Genomic DNA, 26815 nt, shown 5'->3' with positions numbered 1-26815 from the left:
GAACCGCAGCTGTCCTCACTGTATTATTAGATATTTACTCCAAAAGATGTTAATCGGTAACACTTTATTTGACAGCAGCAACATAAGACTGTCATAAGACCACATGAACCACCATGAAGCTTTGAACCAATTGGCTGCAAAGCTTCATTGCTTCAATTTGGCCATCACTGTTCTCTTTGGGCAGACAGTCAACCTCTTCTGCCACCTGCTGTCAACACTGCTGTCATCAAACATGCCTCCTAGCATGTATTGCAGAGCTACAGATGTAAATAACAAAACAAAATTCATATTCTGTGCTAATTATTTCTTCAGTTACTGTTGTAGTTGTTTCATCATTCATTGCTAGTAATGGAATTTGGTAACACTTGATTTGACAGTGGCTAAGACTGTCATATGACCATCATAATTATGACATGACACTGCCATGAGCATTAATGAATGCTTATGACATACAGTATGACAGTTTGTGTTATCCAGCATCTGCCTTTTGATGTAAAAGATCCGAGCTGGACATAAATGGAGTTAGCGGCATAATTTGCCGGATGACACATAATGACATATTTCTTAAGCATTCATTATTGCCCGTGATAATGTAATGTCATGATTATGACGGTCTAATGGCAGTCTAATGACGCCGCTGTCAAATAAAGTGTTCCTTATTTACCCAAATAAATGTTTTTAAAAAAGCCGCACTGCACTATAAACTGCAGGATTCAAAATGAGGGAAAAAATAGCGGCTTACTGTCTGAAAATTACAGTATTTATTATTATGCTGAAGCTTTTGGCAATTTTAGACTATGTTTTTGTATGTTATTTTTCAATGTTTGTTGAGTGATGTCTTTGTATAGCCACGTTTTCTTGAAACGGAGCAAAACCACCTTGCACAGGAATGGGTTGATTGCCTGAGTGAGACTATGTTTGAAGCACTTGTTTTTTTAATCCATCACATAATACCTGCACTGTCAGGTTCTCACTGCTTTGTGTATGTCCGACCTCTTCTTCCTATCTCTCCGCAGCCGCCTGGTGCAGTGTGAACAAGGCCTGAGCATGAACCTTTCCAACCACACGCCAAGACTCTTGGGCACCAACTCCTAGACGCTTTCCTTGCATTTCTCCCCTTCTCACGTCCCTCACGCCCCTTCAAACTTCTTGAAATACATGTTTACACAGTTCAAATGAATAGTGTCAACTGCAGTGACTATTGAACAAAGTGCATTTTCCAAGAGTACATTTGCATCCAAACATTGTGATTAACTGCTTTGTATTTATGATATGGTCAAATTCATTAGTTATGTTCTAGCCAGTTGGAGTTTGTCATGTAGCATGGAGCCTTGGGTTAAAACGTTCATGTAGCAGGAACCCGAATGACTCTGGAAAATCCTTTTTGGCAATGCAGCCTTTCTTAAACCTGCTCTAAATTTACAACAGTAAGCATATCCATGTCGCTGCAAGTCTATAAAGATACCCATTTCACATTTGGTCAAGTAGATGACGATATTCTGGAGCTTTTTCCTTTTGTTGTTTTTTCCTGTTTGTTTTTTCTAGTTGAGTACAACTTGATGTAATACCCTATCATTTGGCACAGACTAAATACATACGTTCATTGGTTGGTTTTAAACTTCTCGTGTTTTTGAGTTATTTTGAGTAACCAAAAAAGCTTGTATTCAAAATCAACCAAATTGTTAGCTGTGAAATCAGACTAATTTATGTTCTTTAATACTTTCGGAGAAAATGTGTTAAATTGAAATCAATGCTAAATTCAGGACACGATCTCAAATTGCAATTAACAACGTTTAAAATAAATTGACGACCGAATGTCCCATTATTGTATCCTACTTAAAACAATTGATTTGTTTTTATCATGCAGTAATGTAATACTAAAATTACTTCACATCATTTTATAATGCCAATTTCTCATAATGTTCAACTCGGTTTTACAAAACATGAAAGGCATGGCCCAGCTGAATCCAGAGAAAGCTCTGAGCCATCTTTGATGGTAGACATGAACGCCACCTGCAGGACACAAGAGTTCAGCCTTAGCAGAGGTTGCCTCTACGGAGTATTCTTGTGTTTTTAGTTACATATCCACTAGAATTGACACTTCAAAAAAAATGAATCATTCAATATTCATTTCTCACTGCATTACAGTAACTTTCCTGAGCTCGATCAGAAAAACATCATTATATTAACATTATGATTAAATGGCTAGAATTCAAATTTCAAAGATGCAATAAACAATCATTTTTGCTCCACCATATTGGACTGAGATTTAAGAGCATGATGAGTTTTTAAAGACCACTTTCCTTTTGAAGAATGCAAGTATGCCGATTTACATGATTGACAGATCACATGCATCTAACAATATGAGAACAATACTACTTTTTTAAATAAATCAAGGCTATCAGGGGACTTTCATTGTATGTTGTAGAAAATATGCATGAAATGAAATATCTTATGAAAGCAACAGCATCAGTTACAAACCAACACTGCAGCTATTTCTTTACAGACCAGTTCTTTTATTTTTGGTGCACTTTGGGATTTTTATATTATACATTTAAAAAAAAATTTGTCAATCAGTTAGCTTTAACAACAGGGCAAGGAAAAGTGAGTCGTGTGGTCACTGTTGGATTTGGAGTCTGCTGCTACCTAACAAAAGAGACGAGAGCTAGATGAAATCTAGTTTGTTTTGCACTGTTTGTGTCAGAATTGTCTTCGATGATTATCAGTAGCTTATATTAGATATGTGAGACCGATAGTACTTATTATGTATGAATAATAGTGTTCTAATATAAATATATTTGTGTTATTTGAATATTTTAGTGCTATGGTGCAAATTTCTTCTCAGTTAAACTGGCAGTGGCTTCTCACACACTTGTTTCGTACCATCAGAAACTCCTGACATTTATGAGAAAAGCCTTCACAATCACTACTAGGTACGGAAAGGTTGAATATTTTTAAGGTTTTTTTCCCCTTCATTCTCTTAAAAGCCCAGTAAATTAATTCCTAGTGAAATATATATTTTTTGATCAGACATTTACTTTATTGATGGGAAAAAAAAAACAACAAAAAAACAAACACATTTCAATGTTTAGAGCCACCGAAAGGGATGGATGGACAGATCTTAGTTATTCAAAAAGATGAAATGAAATTCATCAGATAATTTGAAAAACCTGAGTTGTTGGCAAGAATAAATTATATAAATATAAGAATTAATTTACTTCATTACTACTCAAGTACTATAATTACTCTCAGATTCACACATAGTAACGTTGTTCAAGCATATACTACAAATAAAGCCATCCTCCTCTCATGACGCCCATCGCACCACTGCTTTATGACCATGTTAAAATGATCTTAAATCCATTTGATCTAATGTTAGGTTAAGAATTTCCCCCTGAAAAAGCACAATTTAAAATGACTCAATATAATGACTTGAATAACTGGAACCTGATAGCTGCTTTTTCATTATCCAGATTTGTTATTTATCTAGAGTTTCAAAAGAACCACTACCAGTCTTACATCAACGTTCCCTCTATAAATAATAGCCAGTGTGCCAACTTGTTTGATAAAAGAAAGTATGGTTTTACGACGTCAATGGTGATAGCCTCACTATCAAGAAAACTGTGTTACTGGCATATGTTAGCAATATTTGAGCACATTTCTGGGTTAGCTACATTTGAGCAGTCACAGCATCATTATCACTAGGGTTGCCAACACCCTGAAAAAAAAAAAAAGGGGGGGACACCCCATAGGTAGATCCGGCCGGCTTAATAACTGTCACCCTTTAATTTTTTTTGTTTGTGAAAAGTGATCTTTTTATTGATAATTTTACTCAAACCTGAATCAATTATGGTAGGTACATATAAGCACACTGAAAAACAAAATTCTAATACAAAATATGCAAAAATTAATATCTGTCCTGCTTAATTCAAACAAATACAGGGTGTTCCAAAATGGTTGACCCCATTCTAAATGCCCATGTCTCGGAAACTACTCGATGGAGCTTAATCAAACTAAATACACTTTATGTTGAAGGTCATACATTTTATTGGTTAAATTTGCAAAGAAAAGTACAAAAATTTGTTGGTTCTATGACAGATTTTCATAAATGTTCAATATGAGCACCGCCTGTGACTCTGCACACGTCAAGTCAGTATTCGAGCTCGTGCCAAATTCGCTGTAGCATGTCTTCAGTAACAGTTTCCAGGGCAGCTGTAATTCTCTGTTTTGTTGTTTAGTTTGTGCCTTCTTTGCAAAATTCGTGAAGAAGGCACACTGCACTGTCTTCGGTGACTGAGTCAGAGCATATTCTAACACGCAAAATACCTTTTCTTTTGAAGTGAACTGCATTTCTTAACCTGAAAAGATAGAAATGCCAAACATTACACACAAAAACTTGAAAAGTTTCTACACAAGCTGTGAAAATTTGAGGTCATTCCAACGAAAATTATCTGGGAATTTCCCTGTGGGAAAGGCCAGATAATGTTGTTCTTCAACTTTAGCTTACTTATTTATTATTATTTCTTTCTTTATTTAGCGTATTCTCCACGTTTTTTTGGCGCGCCAGATAGCCCGAACTGTTGCACCAATCGGCACCGTTCAAGTATCGGCATGACCGGAATTTTCGCGCGACGCAGGGAATTTTTCAAACAGCCCCGAAAAATTTCCGTTCGCCCGTAAACAGCAATTTTCCGGGGGGGGGTTTCAAAATGTATCTAGTTGTCAAAATTATTGGCCTACGAAATGGGGTCAAACATTTTGGAACACTGTGTATAATAATTAAAATGAAAATTTTAAATAATTTAACTCTTATGGTCCTTAGCCTTGTGTGTGTGTGTGTATCTGTTATTGGTGTTTTTTTTTTTTTTTTTTAAGACTCTGACGTAATCTGTTTTTTTAACAACGTTTTAACAAAATCCCCTAAGCAATAACATTTTCGCAAATATAATGTGGCAATACAGACGAAATTGACCCAGCACAAAAATATAATTAGTGAAACTAAAGTGCACATAGAGGAAGAAAACAAATTATTTTCAACATGGTTTTTATTATAGCTTCACTTATCTCCCACACTTTTATGTTGTATTCGGTTAACATTATGGCAAGTGACAGTACCTCGACCAATGAGATGAGTGGGATTTTGTATTGTCATTGTTCCGTCAGCTCCTTGGTCAAAAAGCAGGAGAAGCGGGGGAATGCATTTACCTGCATATTCTTGTAAAGCACCATGTTCGTTCATTCTTCAAATAAGACACTGTTTTCGAGTTTCATGATAATACAGTACGAACCGCGTCCCTTGAAAGCTCAATACTGGACGCGTACTTTTGTTTCTGAATACGGGGCGATTCTTTTTCAAGGGACAGTTGGCAACCCTAATTACCACATTCACAATATTTTATGTCCAATACAAATCGATGAAATGTTCTGCCTTACGAAGACAATGTCCACTCTCAGAAGGGTATTCGTTTAACAATAATATCAATGCTTCTGTGCCAATAGAATTTGTGTCAAATATGAGTCAACCAAGCTGCTGTATTTGGAGGTGAGGTATATTGGATGGTTTCACAATGTAATCAGTCCTGTAAAATGTGCTCTCTCCAGTTAGCTCGATGGTAAATGAACAGTCAGAATGCCAATGCTTTTTCCCATTGATACATTACGGAATGTCTTTCACTGTGCAACCTGTTTGGTTTTGTTTTCTTTTCGACTTTCGATATGCTTTGTGCTTGATCATCAAACTTATAGTTACGCCTTTTGAAATGTAGTACAATAGGCCTTGACTGAATGTTTCCGGGCCTTGACATGCACTGCAGTACATGGAGACTTGGCCTTGTGTTGGTAACACCACTTACTGCTAAGCGCTGATCACACTGGATTTACCTCACCGAGTCTTAGTACATAATTCCAGGTTCCAAGTCAGGAATTTGCCAAATTTCCCAAAATCAAGGCTACAATTATTTCCTTCTGTGACTGTGTTCTTTTCTATTCTTCAACTGAGTGCATGTCAACTGTATATTTAGTAACTTCTTTGCTGTAGTATTAGGTCATGCTACTCCTGAGGGTGGCCTCACACGACGGGATAATTGGGCTATATAACAACTCTATGAATCCGGAATGATTCTTTTCTAGTTTGAGTGGTCAAAGACCCGATATAAACCCTACTATTTTACTCGGGTCTGCCCGAATTACTTTAAATTTTTACGTTTTATACTTTGTGTTTATCTGGATCTGTTTTTTACGTAAATTATTTATATTAGGGGTGCACGATATACATTTTTTGAAACCAATAACAATATCGATAACTTTTTGCTCCTCAAGGCCGATACAGATACGATACCCGATAATATATACGTATATACTGTATTTTTTTTTTTTATGTAATGAGTTTTCGAACACCTGTAGGTCAAAAATAATGGTGGTGGATTCAGCATAGACCTTTGACCTAACCCGAATTTTCATGATGACATGAACATTATAATGAACAAAACAAAGTCAAGAACAGTTTTCACTTCAAATAAAGTGCCCATATTTAGTTTTTCAAATAAATATAATTTGAGTCAATCACAATCAGTCAATGTCATTGACGATCTGTTCCCCTAAACAATGAGCACTGAACTAAAACAAACATAAACCCAACAGGTATGTGCTTTTTCAGCAGATAAAACTTTTGGTGCAACAGGAGAGAGACTTTTGTGTTCTTGGCCCATGAAACAACTTTCTTAACAAGGCAATTATACGACGGTAAGCCTATCAATAACAAAAAGGCCTCTCAACAACTTGAAAACATTAACAATGTAAAATGCAAACATTTGCTAATTCCCATAGTAAGGTTTTTCACCCAGTGATGGAAAAATACGGCCTCTAGAACAGTAACAAAACTTTGCATGCTGGCAAAACAAGTGGAAACAAACGCACACATCCCAATCCACTGACACCGTGCCAAAAACATGATACAGTATATTATCGGGCCTTATTAATAATGTTATTCGATTTATTGGGATGACGTCGTAATTCCTATTATTGCACCGATAATTATCGAACCGATGATTATCGTGCACCTCTAATTATGTTATGCATGGTAAATCTTCTAGTTCTAACTAGCTAGTTCTTCACGCAAGTGTTTTTAAGTAAATTGATGGCACGTTTGATTGGTTTAGAGCAGGGGTCTGCAACCCGCGGCTCTTTATCGCTGCCTTGATAGCTCCCTGGAGCTTTTTCAAAGATTTCTGAAAATGTAAAGAGGTGGGGGAGAAAAATATATTTCTTCATACGGTTTGTGTAGGAGGACAAACATGACACATTCTTTCAATTCATTAATATTGTAATAAAGTAAATTTGAGGCGGCATCGTACAACAGAGTCGTCACGTGGTATGTCATTCTCTTTTGGATCCACTGCAGGGAAAATAAACATTTATTCATGAAGGTTAATTATGTATTTGTAGCCAACTTAGTCATTTTTATAGTAGACTAATATAGCTTATATCGATACATACAGCCGGTGTTGCTTCCATTATAAGGCTTAGACAAGGCTTTTAATTTTTTGCGGCTCCAGACATACTCTATCAGTTTGTTTTTTTGGTCAAATATGGCTCTTTCAACATTTTGGGTTACCGACCCCTGGTTTAGAGTTTGCAAGTGATCACTAGGCACTGAAAAGTAGAAGATGAATGAACCTCCCCTTATTAATATGGGCATCACACAGCAATAAGGTGATTTGCACAAATGTTGAACTTCACCTTTCACATCCAAAGCATGTGTCATTCTGCCCCACTTTACTGAATTATTATTTATAATTATCTTTGGGCCCGACTCAATCAGGATAAAATCTTGTACAGTTTGCTACCTCTTGAGTACCAGATTTAAATGCCCAGATTATTCTATGGTGTAAGGCCACCCTTATGAGTTTAGTGCATTTCCTACATTCTTTTCCTCCTTTTTCTAGTAGTCCTATGAAGGAGACAGAGACGAAGATATATTATATACACATGTATGACTAGAAAAGTGGCATACAAGGATGAATATTACATTTTATGAGATTGTTTAACTATTAATGTATGTTTCTGTAAAACAGATCTAGTAGACATTGAAGGGATGCAATATATTTGTCTAAATTCTAGAAAATGTAGAGTGATGCTAATTCAATAAAGCAACAAAACTGAAAAAGCTTTGCTGTCTTGCTATTAAATGCTTGCATTTTTGACTCGATATCATGCATCTTACACAAGATACATTTGCAAAAGACTATCTGGGTTTGAATTTCACTTGGAACATCAGTTTGTGTATACTGTTCTCCCCGTGTTTTCTTGGGTTTTAGCACGTTTCATGTCAGCAAAACAATCTATTCAGTCAAGTGAACACTCTACATTTTGAAATGGATCTTAAAATGTTTGGTTGTGCTCAATATTGTTATGGACGATATAACAGCATAACCTGCATGTACACTTTATGTTGGGGACGGGACATTAATAAAACCAAAACAGATTGAGTGAACGGGGACCAGGGCTACATTTCTCATGAATATGAATCTAATTGATAGGCTAAATGATCAATGCAAAAATAAATCTGTATTGTCTTATACTAACTTTCAGTTTCAGAAGTTTATCACATCTTAATATGATCAGTTTTCTTAAAAATAGTCGAATAATTTTCTACATCTCGTTTTGAGTGTTATAGACTAATTAACAGATTAACAAATCAGATTATTCCACTTAAATTAAGTCAATAATACTATTTATTCTTATTAAACCCATACATCTTAAGGTCAGAAAAAATGCTTTCAAATAATACTTTGAACAATACTTGATTTAAGAACATTACTGACAAATAAGCTTTTTTAAACAGATTAAATATTCTAACTTTTTGCTTAAAATTAGTCTGTTAAGCTTATTTTCAGCTAGCTAAATTTACTTAAAGCACTAGCAGACCATTTACTTATTTCTAGTAGATTTATACTGAAAACAAAGGAATTTAACTAGTTTTAAGGAAGTGTGTTTTTGCAGTGCATATGTGTTGGTTCAGGTGATACACCATTCGACTCAAACCTTTGTTTTCAAAAACTACTAAAGAAACATTTTGAAAACTTCCAGAATAAATGTCTGGATTTTGTTAGCAAATTTAAATTGCAATATTTGTACATAAATTATATCAATATACACAAGAAAAACAAACCTGATAATAATCTCTTAATTACCCGGGAATGCAAAAAATTAAGATTTGTTTTAAGAGAAAAAAAGCAGAGGAGGCGGCGGCACGTTGTATTTGTATTGAGTGGGGTCAAGTCATCAGCCAATCAAATATGCGATGAGGGAAAAAATTGACTGGCACGGGTCAGCAATCGAAAAGGGGTCAATGTAAGTCCGAACATAATGAAAGTACTGTAATTCACTTAACAGTGGTCAAGTCAATTCTATATGGGAAGACAATATAATCACTTATATCATTGAAGTCATTATATAATGCAAATAAGGTTGCTTAAAAGTTGGTGGGGACAATTTGAGCATGCAGAAAAGTTGCTAGTGTTATTTTCCTACTGTCCCTATGCAAACGTACGCCCTTGGTTGCTCCTTTATATGTGCATATGATTTCACTGGCAAGCGGTATGAATTGTACTTTACACCCAAAGCCAATTTGCAAAGGCTTCAACTTACTAGCGTTTTTAGTAAGGAAAAGGAGTAAATAAAATTGTTGGGTGGATGCAGTGGTGGAATTTAGTGAAGTACTTCGTTACTGCACTAAAGTGCACTTTGTGTATCTGTACTTTACTTGAGTAAAATTATGAAGTGGTACTTTTTGCTCTTACTTCACTGCATCTTATAGCAGGTATCTGTACTTTTTACTCCACTAGTTTTCAAATTGTCTCCTGCGTTACACATTACTTTTGAATTGATAGTTTCGTTTTCAAGAAAATACTTGTAGTTTTTACTTGTAAAGCAAATGTTAAAGCAAGTACTTTTGTACTTTCACGTAAGTATTTTTTTTTCTTAGATACTTGTACTTTTACTCAAGTAATTTTCTACACCTGTATCTGTACTTTTACTTAAGTTAAAAAAAAAAAAAAAGTACTTCATCCACCACTGGGTGGATGATAAAATGAGTGAGACATGATAGTTACCCAAAATGACGATTGGTAAAGTTACATTTAAGCACTTTCGGGTCCAATTTGTTCGATAACTACTAAGACCAAAAAGAGTTATGGATAATTTAATACACTAAATGTGCTTGTGTGTGTTTTTAAACTTAAAAATATATATAATGTTCATGTTATTTTGTTTTTTCAAGTTCCAGTCAAATTTTGAACAATGAACAAAAAAAGAAGCTAGTTAGTCAGTATTCACATTAGAAAGTGTTATACCCCACTTCTACAGAGAAGAAAACCCTCAATTTAAGCTATGAAATCAATTACTGGTGTATTTACATTACCCTGTGGTAGCAAGCAGACAAATTGTCCATCCAAATATGACGTTCAATATTGACAGAATTATCTTTCGTATAAATTAGTGTACATTTCAAATTTAGACCGTATTGACCTTCGCTAGAATTAGATTGAAATACAGTTACAGTTACCTTTATTTGGAAAGGTGGACTAAAATATTCACATCAGCCATAGCTCAAGCTCTTTTCATGGCGGCACATGCAAGTGGACATTTCTGCTGTACAAAATTTATCACATGGCAGCTTAGTGTCATTCATTTGCTGTGACTCAATTGTTCCTTCCCAACACTTCTGATCATCAGAGGATAGGTATGAATAATGAATCCAAGGAGTAAAAAAATCAATGGCAGTTGTTATCATAAAGGCTTTAGCAACGTGTTATTAAGTGGACACTTAAGTCCTGTCCATAGTGAAGAACTTGAGTGTCGCGGGAAGGCAAGATAAAGTCTGATCTGAAAGTATCAGATTTTTCCGAGGAGCTGCATGACAGCAATAGTGGTACTCTGGCCGAAGATGAATGCGCCACATAGCAATGTTACCACTCCCCAAACAGTGAGGGTGATTCTGGAAAGCAAAGGAATACAGAAAAGACAGTTTTCTTAATACATGATTGAAATGCATTTATAAAAGGTCTCGCTAATCAGACGTTTTAGTGAGCGATAGCACACCCAAACATCAAAAAATGATTTCCTCACCTGGCTTTAAAAGACACTGGTTCAGACTGCATGGCAAACATCAGACAAAGTCCTGGTCAAACACACAGAGGCATGAGGAGGGTACAGTTCAACTTAAAAAAAAATGTGGAGACAAAACCAAGACATTACCTGGAAAGATAAAAATAAAAAACGCACTGATCCCACCGATGACACTGATAACTTTACTAATATCTGGCACGAACACAGCGATGAGAAGTGTCGCGGTAATCCACAGGAATGTCAGCGTATACCGACTGCGACTTTCAACCTTCACCGTTACCAAGCAGCCACGTCTCTGCCACCAGTTCAGCATAGGATCCTGGATCACTGATCTTCAGGTATGTGCAAAAAAACGACAAAGAAACGTGGATTTTCAGAAATATGAAAATAAAGAGATGGGATGGGGCATTTATTTATACACTGAGATCAACACACTGCAAAAATCAACACAAAAAAGATAGAAATATATTAAATTGTACCAACCTGCCCAACAGCAGGATGATTGGGTAGATGGTGATAATAGAGACCCCAAAGAGTAGCCTGGCTATAAGCATCAGAATGTCATCGCCCATGTAGGACATCAAAATGTCGGCCTTCACATCCTTCCCAAATGTCAGGTACCCATAAACCCCTGCAACAGACAAAAACAGCATTTCTACACTCTTGCAAACAAAACAAGTTTAAAGCCGAGTACAATTTGACAGTCTTTTGCTCTAATTTAGTTTTAGCTTGTGCAGAGTGAGAATTAAAGCTGCTCAAAAATGTATTTCTTACTTAACACAGTGCTGCTCTGGAGGGAACATGATGTTATACCTTGGCAATATACCATTTTTCATGCAACCATCCAATAAAAGTTGCAATAGTCCTGCTGGTTTCAAGTCATTTTGAAAATGGCATCATGGTGTGAGTAGCACAGAAGGTTATGTCAAGAATCAGCTTTAATAAATGAAACACATAAAAGCTAAAAAAAAAAAATGTATAGCCTGTCTTTTACACATCAGATTATTGGAGGCAGAGTCAATCAATGCATTATGAATAATTATGAAAACAGCACTGTGCCAAGGGTTATTGGTAATTGCTAACAATTAAGAGATCAAATAAATTTAAATGTTATTTGACATGCATTCTTTTCCTTTTCCCTAATGTTGTATTGCTATTTAAGATGTGGTCTGAACGGGGAAGAAAGTGACACCAACTGTTGCAAATGGAGAATTTGGCTGTTATCTGAATGTGTGTTGATGTAATCTTTTTTTTTTTTTTTAAAATCAATATCCATTCTACAATGCTGAAAATCATTAGTTTTGTTTGTTTGTTTGTTCGTCTTGAATATGTGGATATTTATTTATTTGGAGCCGGGGCTTTTAACATGCATTCCCCTGGGGCAATTTTGATCGGCCAAATTAGACCTTTGAGTGAGTCTGGGAAATCTTCAATTCACTGTAGCGCACAACCGCACTCCCCTTATTGCTAAAATGCATAATTTAACTGTTAAATCATTTTTGGTGCACCAGCAAAGGAATGTCGCCCACCAATGTGAACTATAACATACTAAAAACTACAGTCAGATTTTTATGCAGCTGATAGGCTTAATCAGCTTTGTGTCCTCAATCCAGTACTGGGTTGGGTAAAAAATATTTTTGTTGGCCCAAAAGTTCTGCACTGCTGCTTTAAGTGCAATATGCTGTTTCCCGCCTCGGCGCGCTTGACCTACTACAGCCCGTGAAGCATGGAAGAGGAAAATTGCTTAAGTAGATAGGAGAATATGCGGAAATCCAAATTTGAGACGCAAGCACAGATTTTAGGGTTGCTTTAAACTAGGGGTTTCAAAGTACACCCCACAGGCACGCCAGGGGGGTCCAAACAGGAATGTGGGGGTTGTTCTGCCTGTCAGGCATGTTTTTACTCCTTCATAGAAACAGATTTTTTTTAAACCTATACTTTTATTTTGACATGAGCGTGGTAAAACCAGAAGTGTATGGATTTGTGTGAGTGGCTACATTTACATGGACAAAATTGCTTTAATCTGAAATTTTGATCAGATGCACTGTTTTCATAGACACTAAAAAAATTGATCCGATTCAGTGTTTTTTGGCAGCCCTTTTAAATTTTGTCTTAGTCTGAGTTAAGCCTGCACAATAAACAGTATATCGTTTGAACATCACCATCGCAATGTACCCATGTGCAATAGTCCCATTGTGGGACGTGCATTTTTTTTCTTTTTCTTTTAATGTAAACTTTTGTTATTCTTTATAAAAGAAGCAATTGTGCAGCGACATGGCTTCCTGGATCCCTTTTATATCCACCAATCTTCATCATTCACACATAAACCCCCTTAAATGGTATATGAATATTAGGGATGTCCCGATCGCATATTTATGCACCTGAGTCCAAGTCACATGATTTTGAGAATCTGCCGATACAGAGTCCTGATTTGATACCGAAAATTCAGACTGTGTACCAAGCCTAACAATGATTACCATATTTATGCCTTTCATAGTAGAGCTACCCCGGCATCTCTGGCCAGATCAAAGCTACAAATCTGTCAATCATCGTTAACTTTAAGTACCAAACGCCAGCTGCACTGGTGACCAAGAAAAGCAGCAGGACGGAGGGTGAGAAGCTGTACACTGATCCTCTGAAAAATGGCGCAATCGGCCCGATTTCTGATCACGTGATCGGAGTGGGACATCTCTAATGAATGCAATGTTGTCATCGTGAGTCAACCAAATTCTTCCCAAACAGAGCTATTCAAGTCTCGTGAAAAATCTTCGACTTTTAATATCTCAATATACAGTGCCTTGCAAAAGTATTCGACCCCCTTGAATCTTGCAACCTTTCGCCACATTTCAGGCTTCAAACATAAAGATATGAAATTTAATTTTTTTGTCAAGAATCAACAACAAGTGGGACACAATCGTGAAGTGGAACATTATTTATTGGATAATTTAAACTTTTTTAACAAATAAAAAACTGAAAAGTGGGGCGTGCAATATTATTCGGCCCCTTTACTTTCAGTGCAGCAAACTCACTCCAGAAGTTCAGTGAGGATCTCTGAATGATCCAATGTTGTCCTAAATGACCGATGATGATAAATAGAATCCACCTGTGTGTAATCAAGTCTCCGTATAAATGCACCTGCTCTGTGATAGTCTCAGGGTTCTGTTTAAAGTGCAGAGAGCATTATGAAAACCAAGGAACACACCAGGCAGGTCCAAGATACTGTTGTGGAGAAGTCTAAAGCCAGATTTGGATACAAAAAGATTTCCCAAGCTTTAAACATCTCAAGGAGCACTGTGCAAGCCATCATATTGAAATGGAAGGAGCATCAGACCACTGCAAATCTACCAAGACCCAGCCGTCCTTCCAAACTTTCTTCTCAAACAAGGAGAAAACTGATCAGAGATGCAGCCAAGAGGCCCATGATCACTCTGGATGAACTGCAGAGATCTACAGCTGAGGTGGGAGAGTCTGTCCATAGGACAACAATCAGTCGTACACTGCACAAATCTGGCCTTTATGGAAGAGTGGCAAGAAGAAAGCCATTTCTCAAAGACATCCATAAAAAGTCTCGTTTAAAGTTTGCCACAAGCCACCTGGGAGACACACCAAACATGTGGAAGAAGGTGCTCTGGTCAGATGAAACCAAAATTGAACTTTTTGGCCACAATGCAAAACGATATGTTTGGCGTAAAAGCAACACAGCTCATCTCCCTGAACACACCATCCCCACTGTCAAACATGGTGGTGGCAGCATCATGGTTTGGGCCTGCTTTTCTTCAGCAGGGACAGGGAAGATGGTTAAAATTGACGGGAAGATGGATGCAGCCAAATACAGGAACATTCTGGAAGAAAATCTGTTGGTATCTGCACAAGACCTGAGACTGGGACGGAGATTTATCTTCCAACAGGACAATGATCCAAAACATAAAGCCAAATCTACAATGGAATGGTTAAAAAATAAACGTATCCAGGTGTTAGAATGGCCAAGTCAAAGTCCAGACCTGAATCCAATCGAGAATCTGTGGAAAGAGCTGAAGACTGCTGTTCACAAACACTCTCCATCCAACCTCACTGAGCTCGAGCTGTTTTGCAAGGAAGAATGGGCAAGAATGTCAGTCTCTCAATGTGCAAAACTGATAGAAACATACCCCAAGCGACTTGCAGTTGTAATTGGAGCAAAAGGTGGCGCTACAAAGTATTAACGCAAGGGGGCCGAATAATATTGCACGCCCCACTTTTCAGTTTTTTATTTGTTAATAAAGTTTAAATTATCCAATAAATTTTGTTCCACTTCACGATTGTGTCCCACTTGTTGTTGATTCTTGATAAAAAAATTTAAATTTTATATCTTTATGTTTGAAGCCTGAAATGTGGCGAAAGGTTGCAAGGTTCAAGGGGGCCGAATACTTTTGCAAGGCACTGTATACAGTATACAGTATATCGCAAACCCCACAAAAATTTCAATGTTTTGCAATATCATTCAGCCTTACGATAATGCTTATTAGTCTAAGTCATATTTGGTAATTTCAAAATGTGTTAGCGTCGTTTAGTTTTTGTTGATGATAAGTTTCGTTTAATTTGAGGTTTGCTAAAAATGTTTTCATCTGTAAAGTTAAAACATTTTACTCCAAAAATAAATAAAGAAATAAAGGTTTCCAACTATTTTGATTGATCATTGACAAGGACAACGTCAACATGGTGATAATACACACTCAGCAGGAAAACAGTACATTGTTTTCAATTAATTACACCCACTTGGAAGCCACTAACTGTATGTAAAAAAAAAAAAAGTTTAAGAAGACGCTCACATTAGTATTAAGGTAATGCTAACATGAATGTTATGTTAATGCAACAAGTTGCATTTAGTGTGTGATGATCACGCAGCACAGACCTTTAAAGGCTAAAGCAACATTGCATATTCTGTCTGACCAAGATAAGAAAACAAATCTTACCATATGAGCAAGCCTTGAGAGGGGAGGACACTGGCGAGTTGGAGGTGGGGGGGGTGAAGCACGTCAAATGAGCGACACAACCAGACACTGCTACGATGCAGGCTAACTACATATAAAATGTCACACTTTTGAATATTTGACAAAAACTATAGGGCATTTTCGTCATTCTCTTCTCGTCAGACAAAAACTGGCAGTCGTCTCGTTATGTATTTACGTATTTAGTCTCCCAAAACATGTTTTTAGCTCGTTATTGTCTCGTCATCGTCATAGAAAAAGTGTTCGCTGACAAAATATTTTTGTTATCATCATCGTTGACAAAAAAAAAAAAAAAACATTGTTTCGATTAGGTCTTCCGTGGTCTTCCATCACACTTTTAGTAGGAACAAATTATTTTGGCATGCACAGATCGACCAAATAAACCAGAAATAGTAGTAGAATTAGAAGAAGCCGTACTGACTTTCATGTCAACAAAACATTGTTTCGTCCATTTCTCCATTAAACGTTAGCGTTATTTCTTGTATTTTTCCTGTTTTTCTACCCTCAAGTATTTTAACAATTTTAAGATCTTTTAATAATACTCTTTTCTACCATCAAGTCTTTATTCATTTTTAGATCTTTTAATATCTCCAGCAATGTCTTCATCTCAGTTACAGAACAGTTCAGTCCCACGCCCGCCATGTCTTTCCCTCGTCCCGCTTCTACTAGCTTCCGGGAACAACAGAAATACTAAGCCTGAACGATATATCGTTTAAAGCTGTAGTGTGAACTAATTTCTTCACATGCCAAATAGGGTCACAAGTATAGTAATGAAACATTGTCCACCAAATAAAGCATGAAAAAATAACTTATATGTTGTATATTTGACAAAATAATCGCGTTTCCGAAGTTCGAGCCTGAAAGGGGACGAACCCGGAAGTGATACGTCACACCGGGAACAGCGTTGGCAGCTCCATACATACGGCCGCCAAACAAAGCCCTTCAAACAATGATTCAAACAGCAATATAAGCGATAGACTGAGCGCAAGGGAGGAGATCCAAGTTTTTGAAGAGTTGGAGGAAGAAGAGGAGCTTGGAATTTTATGTTGGATCTAACATGTATTAGCCAGACGCTAATCAGAATGCAAACAATGTACCTAGACTACCTGACATGGAATGGATACAAGACCCATCGAGATTACAACATTGGTAAGATATAAGCTGTTATTATTTTTATGATTTGAAGATGCAGGCATTTGCACATAATGTTATGTTTTTGTCTATCTGATGACATTGTTAAAAAAAATAATAATCAGACTTCATGTTCATTTTGGCAGATCCGGCAGCTCTCGTGCATATAAAATAATAATATAAAAACGTTGGGGGGAAAGAAGGAGATGAGTCTTCGATGGCTTTCTCCACTTTATTGTGGCAACAATAAGAAAACAAAATAATAGCGGACTGCCGCCACATTCGACCGCGAAGTTTTGCTTCTCGCCGATCTCCTCCTCGCCTCCCACTCCAGCGTCTCTTAAACGGATTGTGCATAGTGTCTTGTTATGAGCTTTTTGTTTACAAATGTATCGAACACACGACGCGCTGACAACCTTGTCTCTTTATTAACACATGGAGCAGTTCTTATGGAAAAGTTAGAACACAGCTAGACACAGCTCTCGGCAGGAACTGGCGTCTAATGGCGTGAGGAAATGTAGTTTTTTCCTCACAAGCGAACAGATTACAAAGCACCAGTGTTGTCCCGAGACTACATTTCCCATGATTCACTGCGTGACCTGCGCGCTCGCTGATTCGCTGCGAGATTGACTCAATGATTACGCTAAACCAACACGCTATTTTTCAGCTGTCACCTGTCAGCGGCTCTCATAGCTTATACTGGTCAATTCCACAACAGTAGGCAGCTATGATTTGACAAAGTCATCAGTCATCTATCCAAAAATCACACTTACTTTTTGGCAAATCCTTGATCATAAGCAGACCGGTTAAGGAAGCAGGCATCTTCGAAGTGTTTGCAGCAGAGAACACTACTCGATGATGGCGAGAAATTAATTCGCTTCGTGCGAACGAAAGATGTCCATTTACGTGCCCTGCTATCCTTTGGCCACTCATACAACTTTTCGTTTGAGCGAGAACAAAACATCGCCACACACCGCTGTGGCATCTTACCGAGAAGCAATGCAACAAACAATACTGTTCTATGGTGAACTTCCCTCGCACGTCTAGGTGTGACGTAATTTCCGAAGATTTCCGAAGATTGCCGAAGAAAAGCATTTTCGTTGTCAAGGGCGTTGCTATGGGTTAAACAAAGAATCTGGAAGGGTTGCGTTAAAAAAAATAATGAAAATATGCTTATAATTGTTTAGCCATTGATATTATTCAAAAACATGGTTGGCCAACCTTACTTCAAAGTTCCCCTTTAAACATCACCATCGCGATGTGCGCATGTGCAATAGTCCCATCCCAAGGACGTGCGACAGTTTTTTTTGTTTGGTTTTTTTTTTAATCCACAAACTTTTTATCTGCTTCATGCGCTCCGCACAGCCTAACATCCTCCCTCCCTCTCCCAGCTCTTTGTTCCTTAGTCACTGTGGCACTTGCTTATTAAAGTTATCGATGTTGACAGATGGTTGTATGATCTTGCCAAAGAAGCGGACTTCACATGCACGGCATATGTCAATCATCATTTAACTTGTTAAATAGTTGCTGCGCAAGGAAGGGCGCACTGGAATAAATGTATGTGTGTGTGTGCAACCGGACATGTTGTGTCGCGGCAATAATCGCCAGACGTGATCTTGAGGAGTTTGTCATTTCTACATGTCACTCCAGGAGTCACAGCCAAGGTAGGTAAACAGAAGCATTTAATAAAGCCAAGCATTTTTCTACGACAGTACTTTATTCTTGTTTAAAAATGATTCGGTGGGACAGTTATGTTTAAAACTGATCATAATTATTACATTTGAAGTGCTTAAAAATTTGTTAAAATATATATATTCATTTTTATAAATCATACTTTGGGGGAAAAAATAAAAAAAAACATGTCTTATATGTATCTCTTCTCAATGCTAAATCAGAATAAATACATTGAACACACACCACTACTGGGCTTCTTTGCGGTTTTTCACCTATTGCGAAAACCTCAAAAAAATTGCAACAATAGTTTTTTTCCCAATATCGTTCAGGCCTAGTGTATACTGACGTCTTTATTCTGTTTGGCAATTTATGGGCCAAGTTACAAAAGTGGTCCAAAACCCCTGTTGATTTCTTGTCAGTACCTTGATGTCTGGTGCTGATTCATGACTCGCAAGGTGTTGCGAGTTTGATAGCATACTGAGTAAGCACATTGTTTACTGACCTGTGAGAGAATAAATGATGAGGCAGATAATCATAGTAACCACAGAGATGAAGGCCCAGTGAGAGAGTCGCTGGTTCTCCATGCTGCTGTAAATAGCGATGGATGCCTCGTGACACTAAAATACAGAAAGAATTTTTTTTTTTTTATTCCAGTTTATAACACAACAAATTCAAGCCGGTGTTGAATGCATAATGGTCAAAGTCATTTTTCACAAAAGTAATCTACCACATCCTGACATGAACAGATCATACAATGCTGTGCATTGCCAATTCATAACACACACACTGGAAACACATGGTTTCTAGTTATGAATCTGTCTGCTAAATTGACATGATCGCCCAATCATGTCATTTTCAAAGTATTGGAATTGGCAAAAAAATATCGGACATGCCTTTTTTTAATATATATATACATATATATATGTATGTATGTATATATATGTATATATATATATATATATGTATATATATATATATATATATATATATATATATATATATTTTTTTTTTTTTTTTTTAATTAAATCGTTTTCTAATTGTATTTAACGTTACAGATCATACAATGCTGTGCATTGCCAATTCATAACACACACACTGGAAACACATGGTTTCTAGTTATGAATCTGTCTGCTAAATTGCTTGTTCTTTTTTAATGAAAATGGTTCTTTTGATATCGTCTTTTAAACCCACATAAAACATCACTATTAGATAAAATACACATCCCAGTTACCCTTTTAACTCTACTGCCCAGACTATATCCATGAAGGGATATAGTGAGGTCATGTAGGAATAGGTCGTAGCTCCCGCTTGTTCTTGTCCCCCAGGTGCTCCCAGAGCAAAGTCTGGGTCTTATTATCTTTATCTTTCTGCCAGTTTGACAAGATGCAATTTGATAGGACATTAAATGAAGGATTTAGGCCCAAACAAGTGGCCTGTTTAACCATCACACAGGCGCACACCACACAGATTCTTGTCCCCACTTAATCCCAGGTGCCATCAACCTGGTTTAAAACCCATTCCAAATTTCCTGCCACAGCTTGCACCACTTGTCAGGATCTCGTCAGCTCCTCATTCAGACCTGTACACAGTAATCACTCACCCTAAGGGGCAAGGTCTAAGCATGTGTTGGTGTGACATGCACCAGTCACGAGTTTGCACGCTCGCTTCTAGTTCGTAGATCCTAGCTGCATCTGTCAGGACTCACGAGTTACCTTGGCAACATTGCACACAAGTATTTATCCATTGACAGGATGATCTTTTTCCGGCACTTAAATATGTAAAACTCAATCTTATCTGCTTGGATGAGGCATGGTGTGCCAGCTCAGCTCTGAACACAATTATAAGAAAGTTCAGTTTGAGAGGGCATGCTATTTTTCCCTGCTTATCCTCTTTTCCATTTATCACTTGAATTCCTGTATGTCACTTACTACTCTTATATCCCCATTGACCTCTTGCAATAGGTGGCATAACTACAAAATGCATTTGACAAACTACAAACTATTTAGCAAACTGTTCAGGTTTCAGGTGCATTTTATATGGTTATGGTTATATACAGTAGATACGTATACTAGTCCTGTCACCATGTTAATAATGGCATTAAACGCCAACCCATTTTGACGCCTTTATTTTTTTTAACGTACGATAAATGATGGCCCTTTCTTCACCCTGTAGTTTGGAATTCAAGACAACACACACACGCTTATGGATGCCTGGTCTGAGGGAGAGCCAAAAATCATCCTGGTGACGTGATCCTGGAAAAACTTAATTTTTTGGTTTTAATGGCCAAAATGGAGCACGATGAGGCCGGAAGATAAATTTAAACCTGCATGGCCGATTGCCGTGACCCATTATGGCAATGCAAGGCAAATTTATTTATATAGCACAATTCAACACATGGCAATTCAAAGTGCTTTACATCACATAAAGATCATTAAAATCAATAGGAAGTAAAAACAAAGACAGTCAAAATAGGAAATAAAATTATACATAAAAATCGATGTTTCATAGGAATCTAACAAATCAAGCATGTATTTTGGTCCAAGGTCATTAAGTGTTTTGTAGACAAGCAGTAGTATTTTATAATATATCCTTTGACTCACTGGAACCCAATGTAACGATTTCAAAACCGGTGTAATGTGGTCCAGTTCCCTTGTATTTGTGAGGACTCTGGCAGAAGCATTCTGTACTAACTGCAGCTTCCTGACTGATTTTTTTATCAAGACCTGTAAATATACTGTTGCAATAGGGTCTGCTGAAAATGAATGCATGCATGAGTTTTTCCATGTCTTTTTGAGTCAGAAGCCCCTTAATTCTGGCTATATTTTTTAGGTGGTGATTATGGTTGTTTTCGACCATGTTTGGATGAAAATAAAGTGATTAGCCTCCTGGCAACTGTAAAGGAACATGTGGTATTAAAGAATGTGAACGTTTTCGAACACCACGAGAACCTGCATGGAGGCTCCTTGGCCAGGTGCGTCACTCTTCTCTCACGACTGCCTGAAGCTCACTGTTTTTTAGTTACACCAAAAAAAAATTAGCCTATAAAATACCATGAATAAACCGCACTGAACTATAAAACGGAGGGATCAAAGTTGGGGGAAAAAACTAGCGGCTATAAGTCCAAGAATTATGGTATATTTATATATTATTATTAGAGATGTTCCGATCATGTCATTTTCAAAGTATCAGAATTGGCAAAAAAATATCGGACATGCCTTTTTTTATATATATATATATATATATATATATATATATTTTTTTTTTTTTTAATTATTAAATCGTTTTCTAATTGTATTTAACATTACAGACATAATGTGTTAAACTAAAGACTCTGGAAGAGTGTAAGTTTAAGGTAGGGTTATCAAATTTATCGCGTTAACGGCGAGAATTAATATTTTTTACATTTATCACGTTACAATATTTAACACAATTAACGCATGCGCTGCACGACCCACTCACGCATTGTCGCGTTCAATCTGTAATGGCGGCGTTTTCCCCATATAGTATATAGAGCTAAAAGGAGCGTAAAATGAGTAGAGTGAATTATTTTAATTAAATGGCTAAAGCCTTGCAATCCCTCTCCCAACGATTAGAATATTCGTGGGAAGCAATGTGGGGAAGAACGGTAATAGTTAATCTTTTTCTTAACACCCCATGTTATTTCTCAACGCAGAGAAGATATATCAATTGGTACCACGACGCACAGTCATGGTTGCACTTCCCATCATGCATTTGGGCAGAAGTTAAATGACTACAGTATCATTTACTGAAAGCTCAAAAAATACACTAGATGGCAATATTTAGTCACAATATACAAAGTCACATTTATCCTTTAAGAATTACAAGTCTTTCTATCCGTGGATCCCTCTCACAGAAAGAATGTTAATAATGTAAATGCCATCTTGAGGATTTATTGTCATAATAAACAAATACAGTACTTATGTACTGTATGTTGAATGTATATATTCGTCCGAGTTTTATTCATTTTTTTCTTAATGCATTGCCAAAATGTATATGATCGGGAAAAATTATCGGGAATGATTGGAATTGAATCGGGAGCAAAAAAACAGCAATCGGATCGGGAAATATCGGCATCGGCAGATACTCAAACTAAATCGATCGGGATCGGATCGGGAGCAAAAAACATGATCGGAACAACCCTAACTATTATATATAATATATAATGTGCCTCCAAAACATTCTTCTGCTTGAGCTTATAAAAGTAAAATATGAATGACTGCTACAACATTTCTATCTCACACCTTTCCAATAAAAAATGCAGTTCTACTTTTCACTTACTTGGAAACCAAAGCAGATGGTGGGAATGACGCTAAAGGTGGATGCCCAGGAGCTTATTCTGCACAGGGGAAGATACTGTAAGTTACACACCATTTTAAAACTTTTTTTGCATCAACAGGCACAATTGAGTTCATCTCTAGAGTGCAGCTCAGTGAAAACACCAGTCTTGACAATGAAAGTGGATCTATTACAGAGAGCAGAACGGTGATGCATTTTGTCTGTTCTGGTGGTCGATTCAAAAGCAGGTTTTATGGATAAGACTCATGGTGGCCATATTTCCTGGAAACAACTTAATAGCGTTGCTGTGACTGTCAAGTCGAGCTACAGCCCAGAAGCATATCCCAGAAGAGCCAAATTTTCCTTCAGACTCAGAGATGTTCATAAAATATCTACATACATTAGAAGCACAAAGGTTAACAAAAAACACTTTTCTAGATTAATTAAGAATGTCACTTATTAGAATGAAAACATTTTATTTAGAATAACAAAATATTTATATTGGCATTCTTATATATTTTTTTTATCTTGAACAATATATTTAAATAACTGGAGTTGCACATCCAATTTTTATTGTCAAGGCAATGACAAATAAAGACTATTCTGGTGGCCATAAAGTGTAATTGCATGTAATTGACTTTCCTATACATGATTTTAAAATTAAGAATTTTCCGGTATAATCTTGCTTATAAAAGTTGTAAAGCAATCAAACAAATAACAAAAATGAATGAAATGAACAAAAAAATATATTTTTATAATGGGTCAAAATTATTTTTCAAACAGATCATGTGACTAGCACATTAGATGGTCATTTGCTTTGCTTAGCCAAAACCACCCGAAGGCCGAAGAGGCAAGGTGGAAAGACGTAATTTTTTCAAACCTAAGCTTTCAAAAGCAACGACAATGAGAAAGAGCCAAGGATTGAAAATGTGGACCATGAAACGCTAGAGACCACCGTCAAAATGGTGAACGGAGTTTCAATTTGCCCCCCTAACACGCTAATTGCACAAAACAGAGCTGCCACCGGTGTCTTGCCAATGTTGTTACCCCTGTCAAAAATTGTGTCCCCTGGCCCCGGGAGCACGCACACACACGGACACACAAGTTATGACTTGGGTCTCGACTTAAATAATTAATTGAAGCCAGAAAAGAACCCCAGTTATATATTTTGGACATCGACGATTATTAAACTGGAGAAACTCCATACAGAACTTGAATTACAGTAATTACAGTTATAGGTCATCCTACGAGTAAAACAGTGAAACATCCTTTGTTTATGAAAAAATGACAGAAAAAAAGGGTTTTTTGGATGGATGGATGGATGGATGGATGGATGGATGGATGGATGGATGGATGGATGGATGGATGGATGGATGGATGGATGGATGGATGGATGGATGGATGGATGGATGGATGGATGGATGGATGGGCCATGTTTTAAAACTTCGTAGATAACTACATCACAAAAACAAGGAAATCAAGCAAATCAGTGCAGCACAGTGGCTCCACCCAGGGGATACTTTGGCACGACACCTGTGGGCGTACCATATTCAATGGATGATGATCTTGGTGAAAAGTATAGCTGTCCTAAGTAGCCTGTTTTAGAAATGATGGGAAACAAAAACGCTGATTTTCAACTTATTATAAATATCCTTGTAAGTTAATTTTATTGTTGACACTGCGTTTCAGGGTCATCAGCATGTTGTGCCCCCCCGCCCCAAAAGTCAAAGTCTGCCTATGGGTCAAGGGCATGGAAGGCCCAAACACAGATAGACAACAAAAGGAGGCAAGGCGGGGCGGCGTTGAACTACCGGTAAAACAATTTATTGACAGTTAACAAAAAACGAAGTTCAAACAAAAGCAGTGGGGATCAAACAAAAGACTCATAATTTCTTAAAACTTATTTAGGAACTCAGGAATATCAACACGAGGGCTACGAAATGACATGAACTCGACAGGATAGACAATGACCGAACAAGAACAGACAGCACATGGGGAACTTAAATACAAGCATGGGGTAACGAGACACAGGTGGCTGATATATGAGGCAGTGGATTGGTCAAGACAAAAGGAGCAACCCACAATTGGTGAAATCAATGGGTAATCACATGGACAAGAAACACTAGGGCAAAATCTTAACAAAACTACACTCAGGGCATGACAGTGCAGAATTTGTTCAACATGAAATGTGTGCCTTAGCTCTACAACTGTTGAGAAACACTGGTTTAAATGGTATTGTAAAGTTGGCATCCTTTGTGGCCTTATCATCCTAAAAGTGAAATCCCTCCCATTTTTGGTGCCCTCTCAAGCTTTTTTTTTCCTAGATTTTTTTTCCCCTGGCTAATGCGGGTTTAGAAGAAGGGATATCAATATTAATCCTTATTTTTTAACTCTAATATTTAAGGATGTCCTGATCGTCTATTTTTGAGCCCCAGTCCGAGTCACCTGATTTTGAGAATCTGAGCCGATACCGGAAAAAAGTCTTTTTTAATTTTTGTTATTTATTTTTTTTTGTTTTTGACAAAAGTTCATGTTACATGTTACAGTACTGTACTGTTTAGAGTACTTCCTCTTCTGCTTTTTCCAGGATTGTTGCAGAGTATAAAATGTGTATATTTTTACTTCTTTTGGCAATGCTATTGTAGTTCTGGATTATTTCAGTACTTTTTTTTTTTTTTTTTAATTAAAATCCCGATTCTTTTCACCAAATTCCGATCCTCTAAAAAAACTGCCCGATTGGCCCGATTTCCGATCACGTGATGAGATCAGAAACATCCCTACTAATTTTTTATATATATATATATATATATATATATATATATATATATATATATATATATATATATATATATATATATATATATATATATATATATATACTGTGGGTCGCGCAGGTGCTGGAGCCTATAAGCGGTGGGTACACCCTGAAATTGAATTGGGGCTGTCGTTGGGCAACACGGACTTTCAACTCCCTCCGCAGATTTTCTATGGGGTTGAGACCTGGAGACTGGCTAGGCCACTCCATGACCTTGAATTGCTTCTTGCGAAGCCACTCCTTTGTTGCCCTGGCTGTGTGTTTGGGATCATTGTCATGCTGAAAGACCCAGCCACGTCACATCTTCAATGCCCTTGCTGAAGGAAGGAGATTTTCACTCAAAATCTCTCGATACATGGCCCCATTCATTCTTTCCTTTACACCAGACATGTCCAAAGTGCGGCCCGGGGGCCAAATGTGGCCCCTAGTCAAATTTCATCCGGCCCCCAGCCTCTGTCATAAGCTCAATAACGTCTGGCCCGCACACAGACTTAATAAATTGGTCAGCAGTACTGCTACCAGAAAATGAAGTAGCTTCCATACTAAATGCTGCTCCTCATTTACCCTCTAAAAGGCAGCAGTACTCTAAGCAACATTACCCCATGTGACCCTTGACTTCCAATTTTCTAAAATGGCGACAACAACAACAAAAAATGAAAGTTGACTTCGACGGCCAACACTTCAAGGATAGGTGGAAATTGGACTATTTTTTTTCACTAAAATACGCAACATTTGTGTGTGCCTCATTTGCAAAGAGATAGTCGCTGTTTTTAGAGAGTTCAAT

General features: G+C 37.2%; 2 protein-coding genes across 2 annotated transcripts in view; one reads left to right on the top strand and one right to left on the bottom strand.

Moving 5' to 3' along the window:
• necab2 (N-terminal EF-hand calcium binding protein 2) overlaps window positions 1–8168 on the top strand; it is a 215559-nt gene extending 207391 nt beyond the window's left edge. The window contains exon 13 of the mRNA XM_057836566.1: window positions 1017–8168. Coding sequence (XP_057692549.1) covers window positions 1017–1045 — 29 coding nt within the window. The 3' untranslated portion in view covers window positions 1046–8168. The remainder of the gene's footprint in view (window positions 1–1016) is intronic.
• Window positions 8169–10142: 1974 nt separating this feature from the next.
• slc38a8a (solute carrier family 38 member 8a) overlaps window positions 10143–26815 on the bottom strand; it is a 33515-nt gene continuing 16842 nt past the window's right edge. Inside the window, exons 5-10 of the mRNA XM_057837054.1 lie at window positions 23220–23277; window positions 19423–19537; window positions 11611–11758; window positions 11257–11459; window positions 11128–11179; window positions 10143–10996 (exon numbers count right to left, since the gene is read on the bottom strand). Of these exons, the coding sequence (XP_057693037.1) occupies window positions 10894–10996; window positions 11128–11179; window positions 11257–11459; window positions 11611–11758; window positions 19423–19537; window positions 23220–23277 (679 nt within the window). The 3' untranslated portion in view covers window positions 10143–10893. The remainder of the gene's footprint in view (window positions 10997–11127; window positions 11180–11256; window positions 11460–11610; window positions 11759–19422; window positions 19538–23219; window positions 23278–26815) is intronic.

This window comes from Corythoichthys intestinalis, chromosome 5, assembly GCF_030265065.1.
Source record: "Corythoichthys intestinalis isolate RoL2023-P3 chromosome 5, ASM3026506v1, whole genome shotgun sequence".
Lineage (NCBI taxonomy): Eukaryota > Metazoa > Chordata > Actinopteri > Syngnathiformes > Syngnathidae > Corythoichthys > Corythoichthys intestinalis.
This window is presented reverse-complemented; position numbering and strand designations above follow the sequence as displayed.